This window comes from Rhea pennata, chromosome 8, assembly GCF_028389875.1.
Source record: "Rhea pennata isolate bPtePen1 chromosome 8, bPtePen1.pri, whole genome shotgun sequence".
Lineage (NCBI taxonomy): Eukaryota > Metazoa > Chordata > Aves > Rheiformes > Rheidae > Rhea > Rhea pennata.
The window spans coordinates 12315547-12339862 of record NC_084670.1 but is presented as its reverse complement, the minus strand read 5'-3'; the positions used below and the strand labels follow the sequence as shown (position 1 = coordinate 12339862).

General features: G+C 56.4%; 3 protein-coding genes across 5 annotated transcripts in view; 2 read left to right on the top strand and 1 right to left on the bottom strand.

Annotated features, from left to right (window-relative positions):
- The window catches only part of IPO13 (importin 13), a 42247-nt gene extending 32530 nt beyond the window's left edge, over window positions 1–9717 (top strand). The window contains exons 16-20 of one of the 2 annotated variants that reach the window (XM_062580935.1): window positions 7921–7987; window positions 8176–8234; window positions 8529–8618; window positions 8839–9020; window positions 9157–9717. In XM_062580935.1, coding sequence (XP_062436919.1) covers window positions 7921–7987; window positions 8176–8234; window positions 8529–8618; window positions 8839–9020; window positions 9157–9253 — 495 coding nt within the window. In that variant the 3' untranslated portion in view covers window positions 9254–9717. Of the gene's footprint in view, window positions 1–7920; window positions 7988–8175; window positions 8235–8528; window positions 8619–8838; window positions 9021–9153 lie in introns of both variants that reach the window. The other variant, XM_062580934.1, reaches the window with a different exon arrangement.
- A 1203-nt stretch (window positions 9718–10920) lies between these two features.
- Window positions 10921–13731, bottom strand: DPH2 (diphthamide biosynthesis 2). Its single transcript, XM_062581412.1, has 6 exons — window positions 13502–13731; window positions 13153–13265; window positions 12693–12913; window positions 11873–12511; window positions 11566–11751; window positions 10921–11470 (listed from the first exon to the last, which is right to left on the bottom strand). The coding sequence occupies exons 1-6, from the start codon at window positions 13652–13654 to the stop codon at window positions 11340–11342; spliced, it is 1443 nt and encodes a 480-aa protein (XP_062437396.1). The 5' UTR covers window positions 13655–13731; the 3' UTR covers window positions 10921–11339.
- A 254-nt stretch (window positions 13732–13985) lies between these two features.
- Window positions 13986–23025, top strand: ATP6V0B (ATPase H+ transporting V0 subunit b). Of its 2 annotated transcripts, XM_062581272.1 has the most exons (8): window positions 13986–14114; window positions 18847–18895; window positions 19802–19885; window positions 20353–20430; window positions 21018–21087; window positions 21420–21471; window positions 22109–22299; window positions 22702–23025. In XM_062581272.1, the coding sequence occupies exons 1-8, from the start codon at window positions 14048–14050 to the stop codon at window positions 22726–22728; spliced, it is 618 nt and encodes a 205-aa protein (XP_062437256.1). In that variant the 5' UTR covers window positions 13986–14047; the 3' UTR covers window positions 22729–23025. The 2 variants fall into 2 exon arrangements, with proteins under 2 accessions (XP_062437256.1, XP_062437257.1); XM_062581273.1 differs by lacking the exon at window positions 18847–18895 and having other exon boundaries at window positions 14035–14114.
- The last annotated feature ends 1291 nt before the right edge of the window (window positions 23026–24316 follow it).

Sequence of the window (24316 nt, the reverse complement as noted above, 5' to 3'; positions counted from 1 at the left end):
CTTGCCTCAGCCTGGTACCGTGCCGCTCATCCGGCAAAGTGGACTCTCTCCGTAGCTGCGGGCAGCAGCAGCTGGGGTCAGCTCTGAACTATCGGCTGAAGGGAGGAATGTGCTTGTGATGGCATCTGTGCCTGGACCTGTCAGGCCCTGGGAGCCACCTGGCTCTCTGTGCCCAGATCGCCTGCAGTCCTGGATTCCCACCATGCCATACTGCCTAATGACCCTGCAGCTCTTTGGGATGGTGGCTGAGAGGTGGTGACAATAGCTCCTGTATTTGCAGCCTGGGAGTGATCCTGTGACACCAGCTTGATGACACACGGCCCTCAGACTGGTCGAGCAGCTGCAGAAAGCTTATGTCTGGAGGAATTTCTTGCCTGTCCCTCTTTAGCAGAAGCAAATGGGATGGAAAGGGGCCTTGTGTCCGAGGACCTTTGGACCTGAAGCTCTGCTGAGGCTCTCCTCTCTGTGCCATGGTGCTTCCCCTGGTCCACCAACCTGCCTTGTCCTACTGCATCCTCCTGCTGCCAGAGGCACTTTGCCAAATGGGCGCAGCAGCTCTTGAAGCCAAGAAATCCTGTTTTGCCAGAGGCAGCTGTGGTGGTGATTGCCCAGGACAAAGCCAGTCGTGCTGCCAGTGCAGCAGAGAGCAGTGGGTTGTAGTGCAGGAGCTGAGGAGCAGGGCCGACACTTCACCGCTGGCAGTGGGTAGGGAGGGCCTGTACTATGCTGTGTGTGTATATACACCTGTTGAGAGGAACAGAAGTCCAGCTTGCTCTGGAGTCTGCTATGGCAACTGAGGGAGAAGCCCTGACATCCTTGATTTGGGTATTAAGTCCCCCAGCATGAGACACATTCCCCAGCACCTACCTAGAGGGAGTGAAGCTATCCTCATAGCAATGGAAAATGCTCTGGAGCTGCTGGCAATGAGAAAGACCTAGGAAAGTCACTTTCTACTTAACTTCCATAATGACAAGACCTCTAATGGCACATGATAGGAAGAGCTTATGGAATAAAAATCCATTGAGGCAGTCTCAATACACAAAGCTTCCCTGGTTCAGGATGTTTGAGCTGTAGACAGCTGGAAGCTGGGAGACCTTCAGAGTGCTCTGTTTAGCCCTTCCTGGGCATCTGCTTTTGGCTGCTGTCTGAGACAGGGCACTGGAGTAGAGGGACTTTTGATCTGACCCAATGGATTTGCAGTGAGTCTCGCTGCTGTGAGTTACAGCATATTTGTCTCTCTGAAATATATCTGTCCTTTTTAAGCTAGATACTCCTGATAGTTAGACACAGTCTCTGTCACGGTGGCTGTTCAGTCACGCAACTGACAACCCACCCAAGCAGGAACAAGAACTGTGGGCTGTCCTGGCTTCCAATCACCCAGCTCAGCCAAACTTCTGTGTAGGAGTCTGGCTTGTCCTGGCTGTTAAAGTGTTAGCCCCCTCTGATGGCTGCTTGGCCCATGTGCAGGCTTTGCTGGATGGAGCTGGCAGGGAGTGGGGTGAGGGAACCATGTCTCACTTTTAAAGCAGTGTCCGTATGTATTACTTTGAAGTCCAGATCCTGCTGAGACTAGTCTTGTCTCACAACTAGTATTGCAGCCTTTTCTTCCCTTCTTTTGCTGTTAAAAGATCTGAAATGATTATGACCCTATTAGAAAGTGTTTGTAGATTTTTCCTGATGCCAGTTTTGAAAGTTGTAACTTTTTTACAAGGTTTTCAAACATGTGAGGATCAGTAAATGGGAGATGTATGTGAGGTTCGTGAAGGTATCCTTCCTTGCTGCTCAGCGTTGGCGAGACCTCAACTGGAGCACCATGCCCAGTTTGGCGCACGACATTTTTGTAGATATGGACCAGAGAGAACAGAGAAAAGCGTGAAGAATGATCAGCAGCTTGTAAACATAACAGGGAGGAAAGACTGATCGAAGCCTGAGGAGTTGCATGAGTCTTCAGGTGTATAAAAGGTAATAACACAGGTGTGGGTAAAAATTCCTCTTTTGTTCACTTCGGCTGGGGCAAAAAGTAACCAGATGAAATCACAGAAGAGAGTTCAGATTAGGCAGTAGCAAATCTTTCTAACAGCATAAAGAGTGCTGAAAGATCAGTTGGGGAGCTGCTGTCATTTGGAGGGCTGGAAATAATTCTCAACAAACCTGTTGCTTCCTTGGAGGGAAGGTAGAGCCGATCCTGCCGTGAGGTGGGTAAGGGATGAGGCAACCTCTTCAGACTCTTCCAGCCCTGCTTGTTGATTCTTTGGAAGATGTGGAGTTTCTCGGTAGCTTGGGATCCTTCTCTGTATCTGGACATAGCATATTTGTGCTCTTTTAGAGAGAAGAGTGCAGCTATGCTGCGTTTCCATTAGTCATGGTGTGAGAGCAAGCACTACCCATCCCATCTGCTGGGAAACTCTGCTACACACTGGCCTTCCTCGGCAAGAGGGAGCGTATTTTTCTGTAGGCAGATGCTGAGACAGCCTGCTGGCAGCATGTGTGTTTGTGACATTCCCGGCTCTCCCAAACAGTCCTGTCTGCCCCGGTCTGAATCCTCTGGCGGGAAGGCTTTGTCCAGGTTCTGCTGCCGGAACAGGTATGAGGCTCCTACCTCAGTGGCTGCTCTGTCTTCAGTCACTGTGAGATGAATGACTTTCTGCTGCTGTGCCATCACCTCCAGCAGCTGCCTGATGGTTTCCTAGGCTTTTTATTCCAGCAGCCCCATGGAGGCTGAATGATCCTGTCCCCTTCCTCTCTCATCATGTGCAGGACTTCTTCCAAGGGTTTCCTCCTTTTCCTTAGTCTGCCCGTGTTCAGGACTGATGACCTGGCAGGGTGCTTTGAAACATATCAAGAAGCTGAGGGAGGTCACATCTCTGGCTTTTTGTTCTCATGACTTCAGGAGGCAGCTGACAGCACAGATGTGTCCAGCATCCCCAGTTTGGCCTGTCCTCTTCCAGAGAAACATGCTCTTCAGTGATGATGTTGAGCATTTGTAGATGCACAGGATTAAAGTTGGAGAGAATTTTAGATCTACTTTGTCTTTTTACGTGGAAGAGGCTGTTATATCCAAATACATTTTGCCTGTAGAGTGGACAGTCCTTTGTTTGGCTCTATCAGGTTTGGATCTGAGTGTGTCAAGGCAGAGATTTTGCCACTTCCCTGGCAGTCTGGTGCTGCGATTAATCACTTTGGTAGAAATGTTTCACCTTTTCTTGCTCAAATTTGTCTGGTTTCTCCTTCTACACATTTTTTTTTTTTTTTTGGTCGTCTTCCTCTGTCAACAGATCCTCTCAGTACTTTTTGATAACTCAGCTTTGTAAAAGGTGTTTCTGGAGACTGTTCTCCCTAGCCTTAGGGTCATTTAATGGCTTTTTTTTTCCTGTGACTTAAATATGTGAATACTAGAACTATAGCCAGTTGCTCAGTTGCTTGCTTCTTCACAATCTTGTGAAGAGAGGGAATGCCCTACTGACTCCTGCTTGCTCCCACCTCTTAATACCTGCACATTAACCCTTTGTCACAAGCACATAGGGAGCTGTCTGTACAACTTACAGTTTCAGCTGACTTTACAATGTATTTATTTGGGCGTGATTATCAGGCTATGAGACTCCCCGGTAAGTGCTGCTGATCATTTTGCCAGTCTTTTGTTCCTGGAAATCCATCAGCTGCATCTTTTTACCTTGCTCCTTAGGAGACTAGCCAGAATGGCACTGGACCAGGAGTGATCTAGGCACAAGCTCACTAGAAGTGCCTTTGTTCAGCACTGGTTTGCTGTGCTGGTAAATCTCAAGATGCAGTCAGACCGCGTGCTTGTTCATAATCTATTTTTGGTGGTGGCTGGCCAATTGTAAGCCAAAGTCCCTGAAGTCGTAAGCTAGAGTCCCTGAAATTAGGTCTAAAAGCCTGAGTAATAAAAATAAAGTAAGCATTTGCTATAAGCCTGCACTGACCAGTACTTGCAACCTTTGTCAGAAAGTCTGGAGCATCAGTGCTTCCCTGCCTGTGGTGAGCATCTCACCTCGAGAGCTCCAGTGGTCAGTGCCTCTCTCTTGTATCTTGAGTGTCCATGCCCAGGATTATGAAGCAGTGGTGGCTGGTGTTTACCCCAGGGTCTGCATCCAGGCAACAAGGCAGTGGGTCCTGAGCAGTGGGCAGTGTTTGAGAGTTCTCACCCACAGGGCCCTCTGACCTCTCCTCTCCTGCTTGCAGGTATTGCTCATGTACATCTTCAGAGTTGCACTGTGGTTGCTCTGTATTGGGTTCCCAGGGGTGCAGACCACAGCCTGGCTTTCTCCCATGTCCCGTCTTGCCTATTAACTATTCCTGCACATTCTCCAAATCAGGACCTCTCTCTCTCACTAGCTCTTTAGCTGTCTCCCTTCCCCCTGGCTCCTGGTTTTGCTGTTAGATGTATTCTGCCTCTTTCCTGAGTTCAAGGCTGCCTGACAGGCTGGTTCTTGGCCCAGGAGAGTGTCTTTGCCTCCAGCAGGACCTGCTGGATCTGGGAAGTGCTCCAGGCTGTGTCAGAGCCCCAGCTCCTAGCGGGCTGGGCTGCTGGATGTTGCTCCAGCCTACCTCCTCACGAAGAGCTGAGGACACATCCAACTACCCTGACAGTGTACTAGTAGTGATATGTGCTACCCAGCACAGATCTCCAGGGTGCTGTGGTGATGCCCTCTGACTTGACTAGGAGTCCAAGGGATGACTGCACAAGGAGGCCCTTGCTGGGCAGACAATGCAGCACCTTTTGTGATGCCCTAGGCAGGGACTGGCCAGGGTGCTTAGCCCACTGCATGTTCTCCACCTTGCTTTCTTCTTGTACTGGTTCAGACTGTTGCCCCCTCATCCCTCAGTGCCAAGGCTATATTGCAGTGCAGGCAGAGCTATTTCCCTTTAACCAGTACTGTGGCTGCAGAGGAGCTCAACATGCAGGCAGGCCAGGTGAGCAGTGTAGCTCTTCTCTCAGGGATGAGCAGCAGTTCTTGAGCTCTCAGATGCTCTAACTGGAGTCACAGGTGCCTTGCTGAGCCATAATGAGCAGGCTGCTCTGCATCCCATCTGGTTGGAGCTCAGCCAGGCAGGTAGGTGCTGACCATCCCTTGCAGACCCCGGTGGCCAACCAAGTTCCTGTACCATTCCTAAGCTGGAGGATCTGCTCCATCAGCATGCAGCCTAGGAAGAGACAGTGGCATGCTCTGATGCTAACCCTCAATGAGATGAGTTGAAAGACAGAAGCCCTGAGATGGTGTTTTTACAGGGCCTGCAACCACAATACCCCTGTTAATGCAGTGGTAGGAGTTTCCTAGCCAGATAGAAGTGTGTGCCCTGGAGTGGTGCAAGAATTGGCTGTGTAGGTCTTCTCTTGTATCTCATGCTTGTGGGAAGAGTATGGTTTCAGTGGCCTCTCTTGTTCCCACCCTTCCTCCCTCTCTCTGAAGAGTGTATTGTAGAGGAGCCTGCTCTGAAGAACTGTCTGAGGGGTTTCCTAACTGCTGCAGAAGCAAGAACTCACTGTCCTTTCTGTGCCTGACCTAGCTTTTCTCCACTGAGAGATTTCAATTTGCTAAACAGCAAATGCTGCAACATCCCTTGCTGGAGAGCTAGTGCTCACCTCTGCACTTTGTCTGCAGCAGACAAAAGACGGAGGGGGAAGGTTCCAGTTTCTGAAAACGCTGACATTTAAAGACCTGCCCTGGCCATGGCTCCTTTTGCTGGCCCAGTGCTTAGGAGGTGCTCTCACGCCAGATATGCAGAGGGCAGATTGGTACTAAGAGGCCGTGGGGCTGGAGCAGGGTTACTAATACTGGGGAAAGCAGCTGGACCTACCTGGTACGGCCTCCTTAATGGAAAAGCCCTACAGGGCCCAATTGTACAGAGGAAAAAGCTTCTCCATCTGTATTAGATGTGTGCTGATGTGTGCCCAGACTGGGCCTGTGCTCTGTGCTTCCTGGGTAGAGAAGTCCTGTGAAATGAATCACTTCCAGTGTCAGACCACGCTTTCCCCATGGCATTGACAGTGAGAAGCTGGTGCTGCTGTGAGCCTGCAGGAGAGCTTGGGGTCTCTGGCTACTGCTGCTCTTTTTGGCTAGGAGAAGCACCATCCAGGTAGGTGGCTTTTGTTACCTGAGCTTGTTGGAAGACTTGTGCTGGCTGAACAGTTTTGCAGTGTGCAGGACATAGGTTAAAACTGGCCCCTGGACTGGCAGAGGACAGGAACCTATGGCTGGGTGGTATCACCAAACAGTTAACTACCCTTGCCAGCAATGTGCTGCTGGGGAGAGAGGGCTCTTAATCACTCTGCTGGGAACCCAAAGGAGGGCTGGGGGCTGAGGTGTTTGGAGAGATGTGACTGAATCTAAGCAGCATCTTGCAGACTGGCCAGTACAGGTCTGGCTAGACCTCTGTGGTGAGAGCACGGCAGCTGTGATGAGTGGACATGTTTCTAAACCATTGTACAGCTGCTAGCTATCAGATATTGTCTCTAGCCTGTCATCAAGAATGATGCATACAGTTTGTATATACACACACAATATAATCTGGCCCTGATCACACCAGTGAAGCCCCCTCTGTATCTAGCCTGGAAGCTGATCCCTGGGACTGTACCAGGGATGCCTTTTGGTGTCCCAAATTCAGGTCCTTTCCTGCAGTGCGTGATACCAAGGGTCAGAAAGGAGGTGGGGTAGCCCTGAAACCTGCTGCTCAGTTTTCTCATCTCCAGCATACTTTCCCAGCAATGATCAGATGTGGACTGTCACTAGAGGAGAAGGGGTGAGGGAAATAACAAGATTTAGCTCCCAGTAGAGGCCGTGGCTAGAGGCAGATGGCCATCTCCTGAGTGCTGGCAGCTGAAAGTTGTCCTTGCTGTCATCCTGAAAACAGACTCATACGGTGGCAGGGTTATGCAGTGCTGCAGTGGCTCTGCATACAGTTCAGCCCGAGGCTGCAGCACGGAAAGGAGCCAAGCTCCCAGTTTGGGCTCTCAGTCCTCCAGGAAAGGAGCAGGACCACCCTGCTGTGAGTCTGTCATCCCAGAAGAGCTGTGACTGCTGTCCCCAGTGTTGCAGTGACACCAGGGCAGGATATGGGGCTGCTGTCCCCAGTGCTGGCCCACAGCTATCCTGGTCAGGGCACAGACATGTCCTTCATGGTAGGGCATTTCCTGTGGAAATGTGCAGGTTGAAGCACTTCTGTCTGGTAACTGCCCCCCTGCCATGTCACAGGGTGCCAGCATGGTGGGGGGAGGCAAGCCATTGCATGGCAGTGACCCTGTTGTACCACATCTCAGGTGGCCTCAGCAGCAGTGAAACAGTAAAGGCTTGAACTGTACAGTGGCTGATGGGATCACTGAGCAGAGGAAACACAAAGCTTTTCTGATCTCACAGTTGCTTGTTGCTCAGGAAGTGCCAGGCAACCTTGGCATCTCGTTACCTTCTCTGTCCTGGAGCCAAAACAGTGCATTGCTGGTCCAGACCGGAGCAAAACACTGGGTTAGTGCTTGAAATTACTGCTGTGACCCCAGAGTCCGCAGGAGGAGAAGAACAAAACACAGTGGTGTCTGTTCTCTGCTGGGTCTTGCATGGCTGCCCCTGTCCCAGGAGCGCTGCCTCTGCCTGTCCTGTTGCGTTGGGACAGGTAACCTCTGTCCTGTGTCTGTCTGAAGTACTTGTGTGTACACCACCTTGGCATCTATCCTCAGCTCTTGGGTCAGAGTTCCCTGACTGTAGTGAACTGCCTGGATGTTTGACTGACATTTTCTTGAGGGTAAAAGTGATAGTTTCCTTCTGTGCTGTGTAAATCTGCTGTGTATCATGAGTGTGCCCAGGTAAGTGTGTGTCCAGGCAGAGGCTGTCTGGGGCACCAGCTTCCTAGGAGTCTTTCTGGCTGCCTCTGTAGAGTTGTATTTATTCTGTCTATCTGTGTGCCTTGCAGGCTCTGAAGAGAAAGCCAGACCTCTTCCTGTGTAGCAACCTGGATGTCAAAGCAGTGTTTCAGTGTGGTGAGTACCCTGAGCATGCCCGCATGCATTATACATGCAGATATGTGTGCCAAACCCCTCTGCTGAGAAACCAGCCTGCTCTTCCTGCAGACTTGGGAATGACCAGCTGGGGCATGGAGTACCACAAAGCTCTTTTGGAAAGGTGTGTGAGGTTTCTGGCTGCTAACCTGAATGCCTTCTGCCCACAGGTGTCCTTTCTCTCAAGTTCCCTGAGGCCCCAACAGTCAAAGCATCTTGTGGCTTTTTTGTGAGTATTGTGGCTTCCTCAAGCATGCTTGTTCATCCCCCAGATCATGCAGGAAAAGGGTTGTGCTGCTGGCTCTCCAGAGCTGCCACCATGAAAACCTCTTCTACAAAGCCTATCCCCTTCCTTCCCCATCCAGTTCAGACCTTCTCAGAAGCCAAGAGCTGGGAGTGGGGAGGGCCTGAAGGGCAGTTTGGGGACCTCCTGTGCACTGGGGCATCCCCCAGAGCAGGCTGGGGAGGGAGCTGCTGCTCATAGCCTGCTTTGGCATTGACTGGCCCGGGCTGTGTGTTGCAGACAGAGCTGCTGCCCCGCTGCGGAGAGATTGCCCCAGTGGGACAAGTTGTGCATGAAAACGGCAAGGTGCTGCTGCAGGCTGTGCTGGAGGTGAGTCACACGGGGACTGTGGCCTCCAGGGCCCTGGGCAGCTCTGAGCTCTGTGCCCAGAGAGCATCCCCTGCAGAGCTGGGGGCAGGAGACTTGGGAGCAAGGGTGGGTGCAGGCAGGGTGACACCAGGCCTCCCTGGTTTAGAGAGGCAGCGACCACTGAGCTGAGCTTAGCACCTCCCAGCACAAAGCTCAGCAGAGTCTGTCTGCTCTGTTGCAGGGCATTGGTGGCCAGGCTTCCCGCAGCCTCATGGATCACTTTGCAGAAATCCTCTTTGCCTTGAACAAGCACTGCTTCAGCTACCTGAGCATCTGGATCAAGGAGGCCATGCAGCAGGATGGTTTCCCCTCGGCCCGCGTCAGCCCCGAGCAGAAAGAGAATTTTAGCCAGCAGATTCTCAGGTTTGTGCATCCCTCGCTGCTGCGCTGCGGTGGCCAGGTAGTAGCTGTGCCCCTGCTGGGTGCTGCGCGACTGCATGCTGCAGTCCCTGTCCCTCCTCTCCACCTCATGTTTGTCCCCCTCTGTTTGTGTTAGCAGAGAGCGTGTAAACAAGCGGCGAGTGAAGGAGATGGTGAAGGAGTTCACCCTGCTGTGCCGAGGGCTGCATGGCACGGAGTACACAGCAGACTACTGAGCACTTGGCCAGGAACGCGGACCGTTTGCCCGGACCAGCTCTTCCCTGCAAGGAAGCCCCCATCCTCCCTGCCCTGCTGCAGTACGGCTCGTAGAATAACCCTCCAACTAGAATTAACCCACTCGGGACGCTCCTCAGCTAGAATTGGTGGCTGCATCTTGGTGTCAGCATCTCTGTTCCCCCAGCATGCTCCCCCCTCGCAGGGGACGGGAGTGCCGGCTGCAGGACGCGGGGGGAGCCTGGGCAGGACTGCCCCAGCACGGACTGCCCCGCGCTGCGCTGCGGCTGGGCTGCCGGCCCTTCCCCAGCACTCTCCCGTGGGCGCCTGCTCCCGGTGGAGGGGACGCTGCCTCTGTGCCCATGGCAGTGACTGGCTGTGCAGAGGCTCTCGGGCCCTGCTAGTTTGTATGTGTGTGGTTGGGAGGGGGGAGGCCCTGCACCTAATTATATTAAGGATATTTCTATGTTGTAGCTGTCATTACTGCAGTGCCCACACTTTGACTGCCCCTTTCCTCTGGGTAAAAGCCCATCTTGGGGGACCATGGAGGAGGTTAAATCAAGCTTGGTGCTCTTCAAAGCTTCCTGTTCCTCTCTGGCTGCGGGAGGGACAGCAGGAGCACAAGTAGAAGCAGCTGCCATGCTAGCTGGCTGAGGGAGTGAGTGGCTGGAGACTGCCAGGAAGTTGCAGCAGACTTGGGGGTACATGTGGGAAGGGCTGGCAGGGTGGCACTGGGCTGCTGGCTAGGAGGGCGGAGATGACACTGCTCCCCATGACCTGCTCTGCTGTCCCTTGGCTCAGCGCTGGGCCATACTCCTGCAGGGAGCAGATGGGAGCAGACTGTGCTGCCTGGGGGTGTCCTCCCATCAGGCAAGGTCAGTGCAGAGCAGGCGGTGGCTGCCCTACAGCTGGGTGCTGGCACAAGGAGGTGAAGATGCCTCCCAGCTCCCTCAGCTGAGGTGCTGCTCCTGTTGCAGGCCGGTTTGAGCTGGGACAGGTCCATCCTCCGCACTGGGGTTATAAAGCACAAGAAAGAAGGGACTCTAACCCTTTCCCGGGGCCCACCCTTGTTGGCAGCTTTCCCTCAGGGGGTTAGGGCCAAGATAGGGGACAGCAGGACTGGGACCAGCAACTTGCCTGCCCCAGACACATCGCTGCTTCTGCAGTGCCCTGGCCTGTACTATGCAAGGTGAGGGGACAGGAGTTAAGGGGAGCTGGCAGCTGTGCCCTGCCCCTGGGTCTGGCTCCTGCTGCTGACCCCACAGGGGAAGCCAGGGGGCACGCAAGGTGCATGGGCCAAACACAGCCTTGAGGTTCTGGTCCATGAGTGGGGATAGGCTCTGGCCCCTCTGCGCATGGGATCCTCCCTGCAACACTGTATGTGCCCTGATCCTGTTCATAACAGCATCTGTGGGCTTGTTTGTACCAGGAGCCCCTCTATTTGCTTTAGTTTCCTAGCAGGATTTGCTAGCATGCCCTTTCTTTTCAGGGGTTCCCAATTTCTCCGATTTTTCTGTTCTCTCAGACTGGTTTTACCTAATTAATAAGGCTGTACTTCTGTAGCAAGTACTGCAATCTGTGTTTTCACTGTGGGACCTCCACTATCACTCCAGGTCTGCATTCTTCAGCCCATGTTTTATCCTAGAAGACAATTCACTCACAACAACTCTCCTTTTACTTCAGCTTTAGTTAGTAGCGATAACCAGACAAGCCCTGAGTCCTGGTGCCGACAGCTCAATGTGAGGCTTGTGCCCTTTTCCCAGTAGGGCTGAAACTGCTACTGACTGGGCCACGGAGTGGGCACCTGAGGGCCAGGTCTGGGCCAAGCGCCTTGTCTTGGCCCCACTGCTGCCCTGACTGTGCGCCCCAGTGTGCCATGGGCATCACTGAACACCCGTGCACCTCCCACTGCTGTGCTACAGATTACAGGGCTGCATCCTGCTTGGGTCTGGCCAGAGCCAGCTCCCTGCCCTACCTGGAACAAAGTCCAGATCCTGGTTAGACCATTGCAGATCTGACACTCTGCAACAGGCCAGGTCCAGGCCCTTCCATCTGGCACCACCCTGGTCCTAGCTGGATGCCACAGCATCAGGATTCCTCGCGGCCCTCGTCCTCATAGGCAATGGCAATCCCTCGCCGTCCCTGCACCGCCTTGGAGACAGGTGTCTTCCCCAGCTGCTGCTCCAGGCCCCGCCAGCTGCGTGACTCCAGGAAGGAGGCTGGGAGGAGAGAGAGGGGGGAGCGGTTACCGGAGCAGGAAACCCGCACTGCTCCTGCACCAGGGCTCACCCAACTGCGAAACCAAAGCACGAACCAGCAGGGCTGATCTCTGCGACCGCCCGTGTCTGGTCCCTGCAGGCCAGGGCAGCGCTGGGAGACAGCTGGGGGGCCAGGGAGTCGCAGAGGCGAAGAGCACGCATCTCCCCTGTGATCAGCGAGACATCGGGAACAGCCTCCTCTGCGCGGACTGCCAGCGGGAGCTCAACGTGAGCGCAGGCGCCTGCCAGGAGACAGGAGTGTTAGCCTGGGGCTCACGCCTGCCACCCGCAGAGCTGGGTGACCATGGCCACCCGGGATGGGAGCAGGACCACTGCTCTCTGCAGCTGGTTCCCAGCCATTACCTGGCAGCAGGTCTCGGAAGTCAGTGAGGTAATTCCCAGTCCATTCCCGAGCTGGGTTACAGGCCAGCTCCAGCTCGTAGGGGGTCACTACGGGCCGGTAGAAGTCGCTGGAGTCCAGCAGGGAATTCTGAGCACAGGCCACCAAGACAAAGATGTCCACTTCCAGGAAGTTGGCCAGCTTGGTGGGGTTTGGCTTCCCCACAGCCAGCGTGTAGCTGCGCTTGCCAGCCCGGTGCAGCAGCTCCCGGAGGTGCTGCAGCACGGTCAGGTAACCTGCCACGCCGAGGGTGCCCACCAGGATGCCCACTACTCCGGCATCCCGGGCTCGCTCCACCAGGTAGAGGCGCCGCATCAGGGCCCGGTTCACATTGAAGGTCTCACGGCGACCACAGCCGGTGGCAGGGTCGAAAGAGCTGAAGGGGCAGCGGTTCCAGGTGAGCATGAAGCTGGTGAGGGCCAGGCCCTCAGCTCCCACGTAGAACATGGCATAGTCCTGGAGCCCTCCTGGTGCCTCCACAGTGAACTGACGGCCAAACTGCCGCACCTCCCCGGGCCGTGCCGGGCTGGTGGGGTCTCCGCATGCCACCCTGGAGAAGACAACGTTGGGGTACTCCTGGTGTAACTGCTGCTCCAGCTCCCCTGAAGGGAGAAAAGAGTGGGAATGAAACGGACAGAGACCTGTCCCGCAGGGCTGGCACAGCAAAAGTAGTGGGCTATGAGGAGCAGAGCTCAGAAGTCAGGGCTGATGGTGTCTCCCCCTGGCAACTCTGCAGAGCTCAAAGCACCACCAGAAACCTCCTTGCTGCCCCAGAGCACTCACCCATTGCGTGGGCATAGACCACATCACTCAGCACCACCACACAGCTCTGTTGGTCAGGGTAGAGCTCCCGGAAGACTTCCATGCAGCGCTCGACGTCCAGGGGCTGCCTCCCAAAGATGTGCAGCACTGGGAGCTTTCTGCAGGGGCTGAGGCAGGCCGGGCCATAGTGCACCAGCGCCTCGGCGCCCACGTGCTCAGCGGCCACTTCATCCACGCAGCAGCTGCAGGGAGGCCCAGAGTCAGGCTGGGCTGCAGGGCGAGGCAGGCTGGCCCGGCACCGCAGAGCTCCTCTCGCTCCTCCTCTGCCACCTGCTCCTTGGCGCTGCAGCCCCCAGCCCCTCCGCAGCGAGGGGGAGGTGAGGCAAGAGGGGGCCCTCCCTGGCCCCGAACCCCCGAGCTGCCCCGTGGAGGCAGGCTGGACCCCCGGGACAGAGCCCCCCCCCCCCGGCCCCACACCGACCTGCCGTACGTGGTGTCGCCCAAGATGTACATCTCGGCGCCCGTCGCCGCCTCCATGCGCGCTGCCACGGCCGCCGCGTCCGCCAGGAGCTCGTCAGGGAACTGCAGGGCAACCTGCGGGGGCGGGGGGTGAGGTGCGGGGAGAGGCGGCCCCGCAGGGCCCGGCCCGGCCCTGGCCCCCCGGCCCAGCCCCGACCCCCCGGCCCGGCCCCGGTCCCCCGCCCGGCCTCGGCCCCCCGACCCGGCCCCGGTACCCGGCCCAGCCTCGGCCCCCCGACCCGACCCCGGTCCCCGGCCCTGGCCCCGGCCCCCCGGCCCGGCCCCGGCCCCGGCCCCCCGGCCCCGTGCACCTTGCGGAACGCGCCGCCCCGCACGAAGGCCGCGGCTCGGCCCATCTCGTAGAAGCCGTCGAGGTCCCCGCGCGGTGCCGCCGCCGCCGCCGCCGCCGGGCCCAGCGCCCGCCGCAGCGCCGCCTCCCCGTCGCTGCTGAACGCCGTTGCCATGGCGCCGCGGGGTCAGGGGTCACCGGCAGGGGCAACGGCCCCGCGCCCCTCCGGGCCCCCGCCCGCCACGCGCGGATCCCCGCGTCGGCTTCCGGGCTGGGGCGCGGAGTCGGCCAATGAGAACACAGCACCGCCCTGTCCTCTGCCGGAAACCCCGCCCCCAGAGGGCAGAGCCGGAGCCCGGCAAGGTAGCCAATGGAAATAGGCGCCTGTCGCGGGGCATTCTGGTCTGCGTAGTTCCTGCGCGGCAGAGGGCTGGGCAGCCAATAGCTGCGCGCCGTGCGGGTCGGAGGTCACGTGCCTTCCGCTCGGCCGCCGCGGTTCCGATCACGTGCCGGGGGTCAGGTGAGCGCTGAGCCCGGTCGCTCCGTCGCGTCCCGAGCTGCCGCCGCCATGACGGGGCTCGCGCTGCTCTACTCGGGGCTGGCCCTCGCCTTCTGGAGCACGCTGCTGTGTGTCGGTGAGCGGCGGGCCGCGGGTCTCCGCGGCACCAGCCGGGCTGGGCCGTGGGGGGCAGGGGGGCGGTGGGGCTGGGCGGAGGGGGCCGTGGGGCTGAGTCGTGGCGCTCCGGGGGCGGGGCGGAGGGGGTTGTGGGGCTGGGCTGCGGGGAGGCGGAGGGGGCCGTGGGGTGGGCTGTGGGGCTCCGGGGGGCGGGGGCTTTGAGGCTGAGCTGCGGCAGACAGGCGTTGGGGCTCGCAGGATCAACAGGGGATCGGTTGTTGGAGGGCTGAGGGTGCCAAGCTGTGGGAGAAGGAGACCCTTGGGCCGTGCGGGGAGCTGAGCTGTGGGGTGGCTCGGCGGCGGTGAGCTGGCGTGGGTGTGCTGGGGTGGGCCGTTTCCTGGGAGCGCACGGGGACCTGGGGTGGTGGTGTCCAGCTGTGGGATGTCCTGAGCGGTGCGGGGAACTTGGCATGCAATGGCAGCATGTGCTGTGGGTGGGCAGGGAAGTGAGCTGCATGGTGGGGTGTGGGGGGCACAAGATACCCGCTATGGGGAGAAGCTGTGCTGTGGGATGCTAGTGCAGGAGTAGGGTATGTCCTGGGAGCAGAAGAGTAGCATGGTCCTGGGCATGAGGGGGTGTTGGGAGAGGCTTTGTCAGTGATTTGGGCTTGTTTCTCTGCTGGCTGCTCCCTTACAGGGAAGGGCCTGGAAGGGTTAGCTTTTTTTGCAGGAAAGGGTGGAAGGCCTGGGCAAGGCTATCCATCTGCTGGTGATGGAATTGCTGTCTGGCAGAGGCATGCAGCCTCTCGCACCATTCACCCGTTCATGGGGTGAAGGAGGGCTGGCCAGCAGCCTGCCGTGGTGCTGAGGAGCCCTGCTCTGCGGCTCCCCAGGCTCCTCTGCCTGATTGTCGGTGTGAGCGTGCTTTGGGCTGCCCCCGTGGGTGGCTCAGACCCTGAGCAGTGCTCCTGTGGCTCTTCTGCGGCAGCCTGCTGCCGTTTGATGATCAGCCCTTGGTGCTCTGAACCCATCTGGCTTGGATGGTTGATTTGCTTCTCTGTCTGTGCAAGGGAGCAGAAAGGTGTTTGTGCCAGTCAGGAGCCTGTGTTCTGTGCTCTGGGTGGGCAAAGACAAGTGTCGGGCTTTCAGGCTATGATAATCAGTATCTTCTAGGTAAAGGACCAAGCCTTCCTGCTTTTCTATGCTACAGTGGCATAAGATGTGCAGTTTTGGCTTGCTTTTTGCAGAGCTGGTGCACAGCCTTGCTGCAGCTCACAGAGGCCTAGGCCCTGCTGCTGGTGCCATTAGGCTTGGTGGCACTAGGGGTGGATTTTAATGCTCCCGAAAGGCGCAGCTCTAAGGGTTAATGGGAAGGTTTTGCATGCTGGACCTGATGGTTATGCTGCTTATTTCCTCTTCTAGCACAGAGTGAAGTGAGCACAAGCCAGGCAGCAGCGGGGAAGGACTTGGTTCCTGTCTCGCTGCTCAGATGAGGGGAGAGACTGAGTAAGAAGCTGGGGGTGTCTCACTTGCTTATGTTTCCAGCATCTCTCCTGCAGGCCTAATGAACATAGTGCCAGGACCAGGGCTGCCTTAGAGAGCTGTCCGAATCCTGTAGTTCACTCAAACTCAGATGCATGCTGTGAATTTGAAACTGTCAGAAAACGTCAGTGAGCTGAGCCTGAGTGCTCCTTACCTCTTCTACCCTCTTGCAGTCCCTCTTCTGGGACAGAACAAGCAGGAAGCAGTCTTGCTCTGTGCAGTGTTGCAGTGTACCTCTTTGTATTTCCTCTCCTGCTCCTGAGCCCTACTTTACTGGTCCTGGCTACGCTGCCTTGTCTGCTTTCTGTCTTGCTGGCTGCAGGGCTAGGAGCCAGAGTTCATGGAAAGCATCCTTCACCCCATTTCCTGTGTATATGAATCCAAGGCTACATCTGCTCCTGAAGAGAGAGAAGGTGTCACAGAGATCCATACTGAGCTGGGTGTAGCTCTTCTTTCCTGCTTCTGGGGTGTGGGGCAGCTGAGGCTGGCTGGACTGGCTGAGTTGCTGCTCTGCAGGCCAAGCAATGAACCCAAAACACAAACAAGTACCAAACTGGCGAGGCCCAGCCATGGCAGCACAGAGGAGACAGAGGACAGTGTCCGTGAAGGTCACCAGGCTTGTGGGCCAGGGTGCGGCCTCCCTTCGTGCTCCCTGGCCGTGGCCGTGTTCCTCATTTGTGTGTCACTGCTGAGGGGAGCCACTCCAGCTCCTCTGTCGGGAGGAGTGACTGGTGTAACTGCTTCCCTTTTCAGGGCTGGCTCGCCTGCCAGTCATTTTACTTCCTCCCAGAGCACAGGGTGCCGGTGTCTTCACAGCCCGAGTCCCAGGAGGCGGATTTCAGCACACAGGGTCAATGTGGCAGATCCATCTATGTTAGCAGCACAAGGCTCTCCCATGTGGTGAGCTGTTCTGCGCCTCTTGGCCATGGGCAGGGAAGGGCTCCTCTAGTTCCTGGGCTCTGCGTTACTGCTGGTCATGTCACCCGCTCACCATCACCTCCTGCCTCCAGACTGTGACTCCTGAGGTAATGGAGCAGCAGGCTTGATGCGGTGGCCTGTTTGCTGCTTTTAATTATTTGAGAAGTTTCCTGTCTTTCTTTTTTCTGGTCTTCATAGAATCAGTAAGGTTGGAAGGGACCTTTGGAGATCATCTAGTCCAACCCCCCTGCTCAAGCAGGGTCACCTAGAGCATGGTAGACAGGGTTGCATCCAGGTGGGTTTTGAGTATCTCCAGAGGAGGAGACTCCACAATCTCTCTGGGCGACTTGTTCCAGTGCTCTGTCGCTCTCTCAGTGAAGAAATTCCCCCTCACGTTCAGGCGGAACTTCCTGTGGTTCAGCTTCTGCCCATTGCCTCTTGTCTAGTCACATGGGACAACTGAAAAGCGTTTGTCCCCGTCCCCTTGACACCCTCCCTTCAGGTACTTGTACACATTGATAAGATCCTTCCTCAGTCTTCTCTTCTCCAGGCTGAAGAGGCCCAGCTCTCGCAGCCGTTCCTCATGGGGCAGATGCTCCAGCCCTCTGATCATCCTCGTAGCCCTCCGCTGGACTCTCTCCAGTAGCTCCTTGTCTCTCTTGGACTGGGGAGCCCAGAACTGGACACAGTACTCGAGATGAGGCCTCCCCAGGGCTGAGTAGAGGGACAGGATCACCTCCCTCGACCTGCTGGCAACACTCTTCCTAATGCACCCCAGGAGACCACTGGCCTTCTTGGCCACAAGGGCACATTGCTGGCTTATGGTCAACTTGTCATCCATCGGCACTCCCAGGTCCTTCTCGGCAGAGCTGCTCTCCAGCAGGTCAGCCCCCAGCTTGTACTGGTGCCTAGGGTTATTTTTTCCCTAGGTGCAGGTCTTAGATAGGAGTGAGTGCCACGCAGCCACTGGCTCTAGTCAGCAATGGTAAAGAGCCCTTCCTTAACTGTCTTTATCTGGAGCGGAGCAGGTGCTGCCACACTATTGGCAGTTATCTGTTACGTAGGGCCAGGTCACTGCCTCTTTTTCAGCTGCCTGCTTTGAGCCTTGTGAAGAGCGAATGCCTGTTCTGGTCTGCAGCTGTATTTTCCCTTTGGTGTTCACAAGCTCTTGAGTAAGGCGTGTTTTGGTGAGAGCACCTCTGCATTTGCTCAGGCTGCTGGGTGTGACTCTTTGTCACAATTCAGCGTGGGAGAGGTGCTGAGGTTACAGGTGCCAAGGGCAAGCTGAATTTTCGCTGTCAGCCCTGCCGTTGCCCCTCTGCAAAACACTCTGTGTTTGCAGAGTGACAGTCCAGGTTACGAACCATTGACTGTTTCCACCAGGAATTAATTAATGCTGCGGCGCTCCACTTGGCTTGCTCTCTTTGAAGGCATCTTCAGTTCAGTGCAGCATCCAGTTTCTCCTACGACACCTGTGCTCTACCTGTGCTTTGAGGGAGACAACACACTTTTTACCTAGTGCAGTCTCCCCTCGCAGTCCTGAGGGGACTGGTTTATGCCTGGTTGGGAGCATAAACTTCCATGGATATGACTTAACCCTGGAGGAAACACTGAGCACAGCAGCTAAGCTGTAACATCCCTGACCTTGGAAGGACTAGAGGTTGGGGGCAGCAGCTCCTGGCATTGACAGGCTCCTTGTGAGCAGTGCATAGACCCGGGTCAGGTGGTGATGGGGCAGCATGTGACAACCATTCTGGGCACGACCTCATTCATCTCGTTTCCCCTGTGAGAGAAACAAGAGCTCGTGACCAGTCACCCCGTGCCGTGGCTATCCAGCGGGACTGAGCCATCAGGTGATGCGGACAGGGACTGTACTGGAGCGTAGGGCCGTGCATTGCTCTTGAGCTTCTTCAGCCCAGCGTGGCATGGGGGTGCTCAGCAGGGATGGGGAATGGAAAATAGGTGTATCGACTACAAGGCTGGTCTGAGGTGTGGGGATGCCTGTGCTGATGAGCATGTGAGAGAGCTGCACAGACTCTTCCTTTGGCAGCACAGGAATACTGGGGTCAGTGAGGCTGCACTTCAGAGGGGCACTTCTGCTTTGCACGCCTGAGACGGTCGCCCCTGTAACCCTCCTGTGTGATATGCTGTGCTTGTTGGCCTCTACCATGGGGTTGTGTCCTCATCTGCCTGTCAGCTGATGTAGGCTCACAGGTGGGAGAGCAAACAGCAGTACCAGACTGGTGCATGGTGCCTGTCTAAAGGTTCCTGTGTCACTCTTTGCTTTTCAGGGATCTGCTACACAATATTTGACCTGGGCTTCCGCTTCGATGTGGCCTGGTGAGTTCCCTGTAACTACCAGCATCCTCCCTGCCAGGGGCAGGGCTGTGTGAGGAGGGGGTCGATGTTGGCTGCACCTGATGAGAACAGTGCTTGCTCTTGGGTGCTGGGCAGTGGTCGCTCTGCATCTTTGTGGCATGAGAGCTACAGCTGAGTGGGGTCTCCATTCCGTGTGAGACCCGAATTCATCCCTCTTCAGAGGATGCTTCCTTCCTCCCCAGGGGGGCTGTGGCTAGCTGACTGTGCCTTATGCTGCAGACAGGCTGCTCCTGTTGTCTGGGGAAGGCCAGATAGGTTGCACCCTAGTTGAAACTGTCCTGGAGATGCTGTTGGCACAGCTGTGCAGGCTGTCTTTTGCTTGGAGATACAGCAGGACTGAGTCTCTCTCAGGACCCCAGGGCAGTTTTTCCCCATCTCCTCTCCAGCATGAATATTGGTGCAAGGGATAGCAGTCTCGGGGGATGTTGGCACCAGTTCTGTGGTGGCAGGCCTTGCTGCTCCCTTGCAGATCCTTCGTTGGTGTGTGGCAGCCTAACTGAACTCTTAGAGTGCCTGCTCTCTCACGGCAGCAGCTGGGTCTGTGGTGTGTGTACACCAAAGCACCTGGCTGCAGGCAGGATGCTGGCCACGTATCTGTGTGATTGGCTTGGTGCAGGGTCCTGGTTTCACCATCACTGCCCTTTCTCATCTCTGTCCCCCTCTCCCAGCAGAAGGCCAGGGGACCAGTGTCCTCTCAGCCCAGGCTTCTGCTGTGTGGTGAGTGTCAGGAGGGAGATCCTGGCCTACCCAACTCATTTCTAGCTGCATGGTGAGCGTGATGAGTTTGGGAGTACTGTTGTGGGGCTGTGCACCATGGCTAGGGGGTTTCTGCCTGTGTACTAATTCAGAATGTTCCTCCCTATCCAGGTTCCTGACAGAGACCTCACCCTTCATGTGGTCCAACCTGGGCATTGGCCTTGCCATCTCCCTGTCTGTGGTGGGAGCTGCCTGGTGAGTTGGGGCTGGACTTCAGCAAACTCCTGCTGTTCTGCCTCAGGAACTCTGTGCCTACTATGGTTTTCCATGGCCAAGCGGGAGTAGAACAGCATGTGCATGCAGGGAGCGTGGGTGGGTCACCACAGCAGTGGGGCCTGGTCACAGGGCTCCTCAGAGATCTGGACTGGCTCCTTCACCCAGCAGGCTACTTGGAGTGGAGCTAGTAGAGGGGCAGAGGTGTCCCTGGCTCTTCAGAGGTTGAGCTGGTCAGCTATACTGTGGCTGCTTTTGTGTCCCCAGCCATTCTGCCAGTGTAAGTGGCTGTGCTTGGGACCATGTGCACCCTGGAGGTGGGTAGGTTGGGCCCACAGTATCTCCCCAGCTGCATGGCTGGGTGCTTGCTCAGCTAGAAGGATCTGATTTTTCTATATAGCCCTTCAGGGTGTGCCAGACCCTCTACCAACCACCCTTGTCTGCTGCAGGGGGATTTACATCACAGGCTCCAGCATCATTGGTGGTGGAGTCAAAGCTCCTCGGATCAAAACCAAGAACCTGGTCAGGTAAGTACCGATCTGGGGTTTACGCTCACACCCTACCTGACCAGTGCAGGTCCCAGCCCAGTGCAGAGACTCCTGTCCTATCTATGGCTGGGCGCTGGTGGCAGATTGTTCCTTACTGAGCTGCTGCTGCTGTTCTGGAAACAAAGAGCTGTAAAGGAGCCCAAGTGTTATTTTGAAGGGTCACAAGTGGTGTGATATCACACAGTGAATGAGCCCAGTGTGTTCAAAACAAATACCTCAAGATCACACTTCCTGCCCTAGGAAACGGGTACCCCACCGGACCTTGCACAGCCTTTCCCAGCAGGAGCCAAGCAGGGCTGGTGGAAGGGAGGGGACCCAAGGGCCTGGTTGCTATAGGGATGTCATATGTTACTTGGGTGGCACAGCACAACCATCTCCTGTCTCCCTTGTTGGAGAGGAGAACAGTGGGTGGACTGGGCTGTCCTGTTCTTGGCTGTACTGGGACAGGCTCTGACATGACCTGGGAGGAATCTGGTTGCTGGCTGGTGGAGTGCAAGCTGGGGTGGGCTGCTCAGGGTCGGGGGCAGAGCCTGAGGCATTGCGGTCAACTTGCTTCTCTCTCACAGCATCATTTTCTGCGAGGCTGTGGCCATCTATGGGATCATCATGGCAATTGTCATCAGTAACATGGCTGAGGTACGGGAAGGGTAGGACTGCCTTGTCAGCCTCGCGCCCATGTGCGTGCAGTCAGGCAAGGGCCAGGGTTGGAAGCCATGGCCCTCTGGGGCTGTTGGATGCTGTTATAGCTCTGTGAGCCCCTGGGCTGGAGGTCTGTGGGGTGGTTCTTGTCCACACTTGAGGGTGGGATGGGGGAGCACACACAAGATGGAGTAATGAAGCCTTATAAGGATACAGAGCCAGAGCCCAGCTCTGGTCAGACTGGGGCTGCCCCAGGCTATACTGGGGAAAGGTAGCTCTTCCAGAGACCACAGACTTGCTGCTAACTCAGGCTTTGTGCTTTCTTTTAGCCTTTCTCTGCAGTCACACCAGAGACGATTGGGGCCAGGAACTACCACGCAGGTAAGGGCTGCTCAGGTCCCTGGTAACATGGCTGTGAGCTTTGCCTCCCTCTGTCTGCAGCCTCCTGCTGCCCCTTCTGCGCTCACCCATAGAGAACAGGGCTGCAGAGCCCACCTTGCCTGGCCTGTGCCCTGCTCCGGAGCTGACTGGCTCCATCCAAGCTGACCCTGTCAGCTGTGTCTGAACAGTATGGCAAGGCTCTCTGCGCTGTCCTAGAAAGCAAATGCAACTCCTTTGCCAGAATGCAGCTTTTAAATTACCTTCTCTAGGCCCTCCTTCACCCAGCCAGGGCAGGGGCTTTGCTGCCCAGCACTGACACTGATCTCCCCATGGGCAGCAGCAGCTGCTAAGGCCTCTGGGAAGATGTCAAATCTTACTGGACTCAGCAAGACTACTACATCCCTTCAGACACCACTTGGGGAGGGAGATGCCACCAAATACCTCACCTATCCTGGTCACTGTCATCCACTGCGGGAGCCTGGCTGCACTCTGGAGCAGTCCTGTTCCCCAAAGCGGAGAGCTGCTGGTGTTTTGTTGCTCTGGTTCTTGGGTTGTCTCAAGCCAGAGTTGCTGCAGCATGCTTTGGGTGCAGGTGGAGGGGGTTGCCCCCTGATCTCATAGTGTCCCTTTCTCATAGGTTTCTCCATGTTTGGGGCTGGCCTGACTGTGGGGTTGTCCAATCTCTTCTGCGGGGTGTGCGTGGGCATCGTGGGCAGCGGGGCTGCCTTGGCTGATGCTCAAAACACAAGCCTCTTCGTCAAGATCCTGATCGTGGAGATCTTTGGCAGTGCCATAGGACTGTTTGGGGTCATCGTTGCTATCCTGCAGGTACCTGCCTCCTGGGGTCCCCCAGCTTACGTGAGCACAAGGTGCCTGTTACCCTGCTGCTTTACAGCTCCAGGCAGACACACCTGTGCTCCAACACAATCCTCCAAAGTGGTGGGGGAAGCTGCTCGTGAGGCTTGTGGGTGATGCAGCTCTCTCCGCAGGAGAGCATGCCTTTGCACCGCAGTGTGAACTCTGCTGATAGCCCATCTGAGCTACTGCCACCAAGGGTGTCACATCTTGGATGTGCCCTGTGCCATGCTTGTGTCCCCTTAGTGGGGCTTATCAGCTGTGTGCAGCTTCCAGGCAGTCCCAGGGTGCCTGTGGCTGCCTAGGCCTGGGTGGGATTGGGGTGCCAAGCCAGGGTTTATGGGGCATGGCCTGACTTCTCTTCTTTTTTTCTAGACATCTAAGGTAAAAATGGGCAACTGAGCCCCATCTCATCCAGCCTGTTCCAGCCTGCCCCAGGAGGTGCTGTAAATACTTATTTAATGTTTCTATCCTTGATTGGGGCGGGAGCTGCCCCCAAGCAAGAGTGGGAGCCTATCTGTTTAGACTCCCTTCCTGATGATCGGCCCCGTGGAAGAAACAAATATCTCTGTGTGAATTCTGCCCCCAAGGGCCTGGCCCAACCTGGTGGGGGTCGTGCTGCTGCGTGTCCCCAGTGTGCGTAGAATCGATCAACAGTGCAATTCCGTGTCCGTGAAATAAATATGGTTCTTGTCCAAAGCTGCAGCTCTTCCTCTGCACTGCATGTGGCCATGGGTCTGCTGGGGAGGCTTTTGGAGAGCAGGGGCTGATCTAGGCTGACCCTGTGCCTGGAGATGTCCCTCTGGCAAAATCTCTGCTGTGCTCCAGGAGCCTGGTGATATCTGCCCTGTGTGAGGTGGTGCCACGCGTGCCTGGGTTAACCAGTCTACCTGCTCAGCCTACGAGAAGCCACCCTTGCTGGACTGTGGGAACATGGAGCTCTGCTTTGCTGCCTAGCAGCAGGCTGCTGGAGCAGGCTGCTCTGCACTGGCTCAGCCAGGCTCCTACCAGCCTTGGCACTGCCCTGTGTGAGGCATGCTGGAGGCACAGGCACAAGCTGGTTTCGGCCTTTCGGATCCTGTCCAGATGACTTAGCACAGAGAAGGCATGTAGTACTGCTTCTTCTACCTGCAGTGTCCTTAAACCTATTGTGCAGGTGGAAAGTAACAGAAGAGCTGAGAAGCCAAGATTTTACACTTCCAGTCTTCCAGCTGGTGCCTCCCTTGCTTGACTGTTTGCTGGGTGCCTGGCCCCTCCAGTCTGCAGTGCCCGTGCCTGTGCCCCGTGGCTCTTGGTCCCAGGGTAGCGTATGGGTGGAACCACTCTGCTAGCCTGTCCCCGGCTGCAATAGCTACAGCCTGGGAAAGCTGGCTGCAGACTCCCCTGCAGCTCTTCTGCTTGGGGGAAGGGAGGAACAAAGTCCTTCTGCTTCCACTTTGCAAAGAGCACAGAGCTGATGCTGCTGCAGTCTGCTACATCCAGCATGAGGCCTTCGTCTTGCTGTGCTATCTGTACACCTTGGCAAGAGGAGCATCTAACCCCCAGTGCTGTCAGTGCTGCTCTTGGTTGGAGCACATGTATGTCTGAAGCTGCTTATCTCCCTCCTTGCCTGAATACAACAGGCTGGGGCAATGGAAGGGCTGCTAGAGCCAGGGAAATGTTTGTATCTCCTGATCTTGCCCTTGGATGAGGGCAGCTGCCTCTGTACTGACTCTTCTGCTGGCTTCTCCTGCAGAGGCTTCAGGTTGTGTCCCAGCTACTGGGACCTTGGCGTTGCCAGAGATCTCTGTGCTGTGGGCACAGATGGCTGAGCTGGTGCTGGTGGGGCCTGGCTCTGTGTCTAGTACAGCCTGTGCCCAGCCCTGCAATCTGTCTGGTTGCTTTAATCCCATCTGGGAGTGGTGGTGTAGAGGGCTGTTGTACTGCTGGCAGAGCCCCCTGTGCCCCAGAGTGCAGCCCTGTGGCCAAGCTGTTTGCGTCTGTGCTGTGG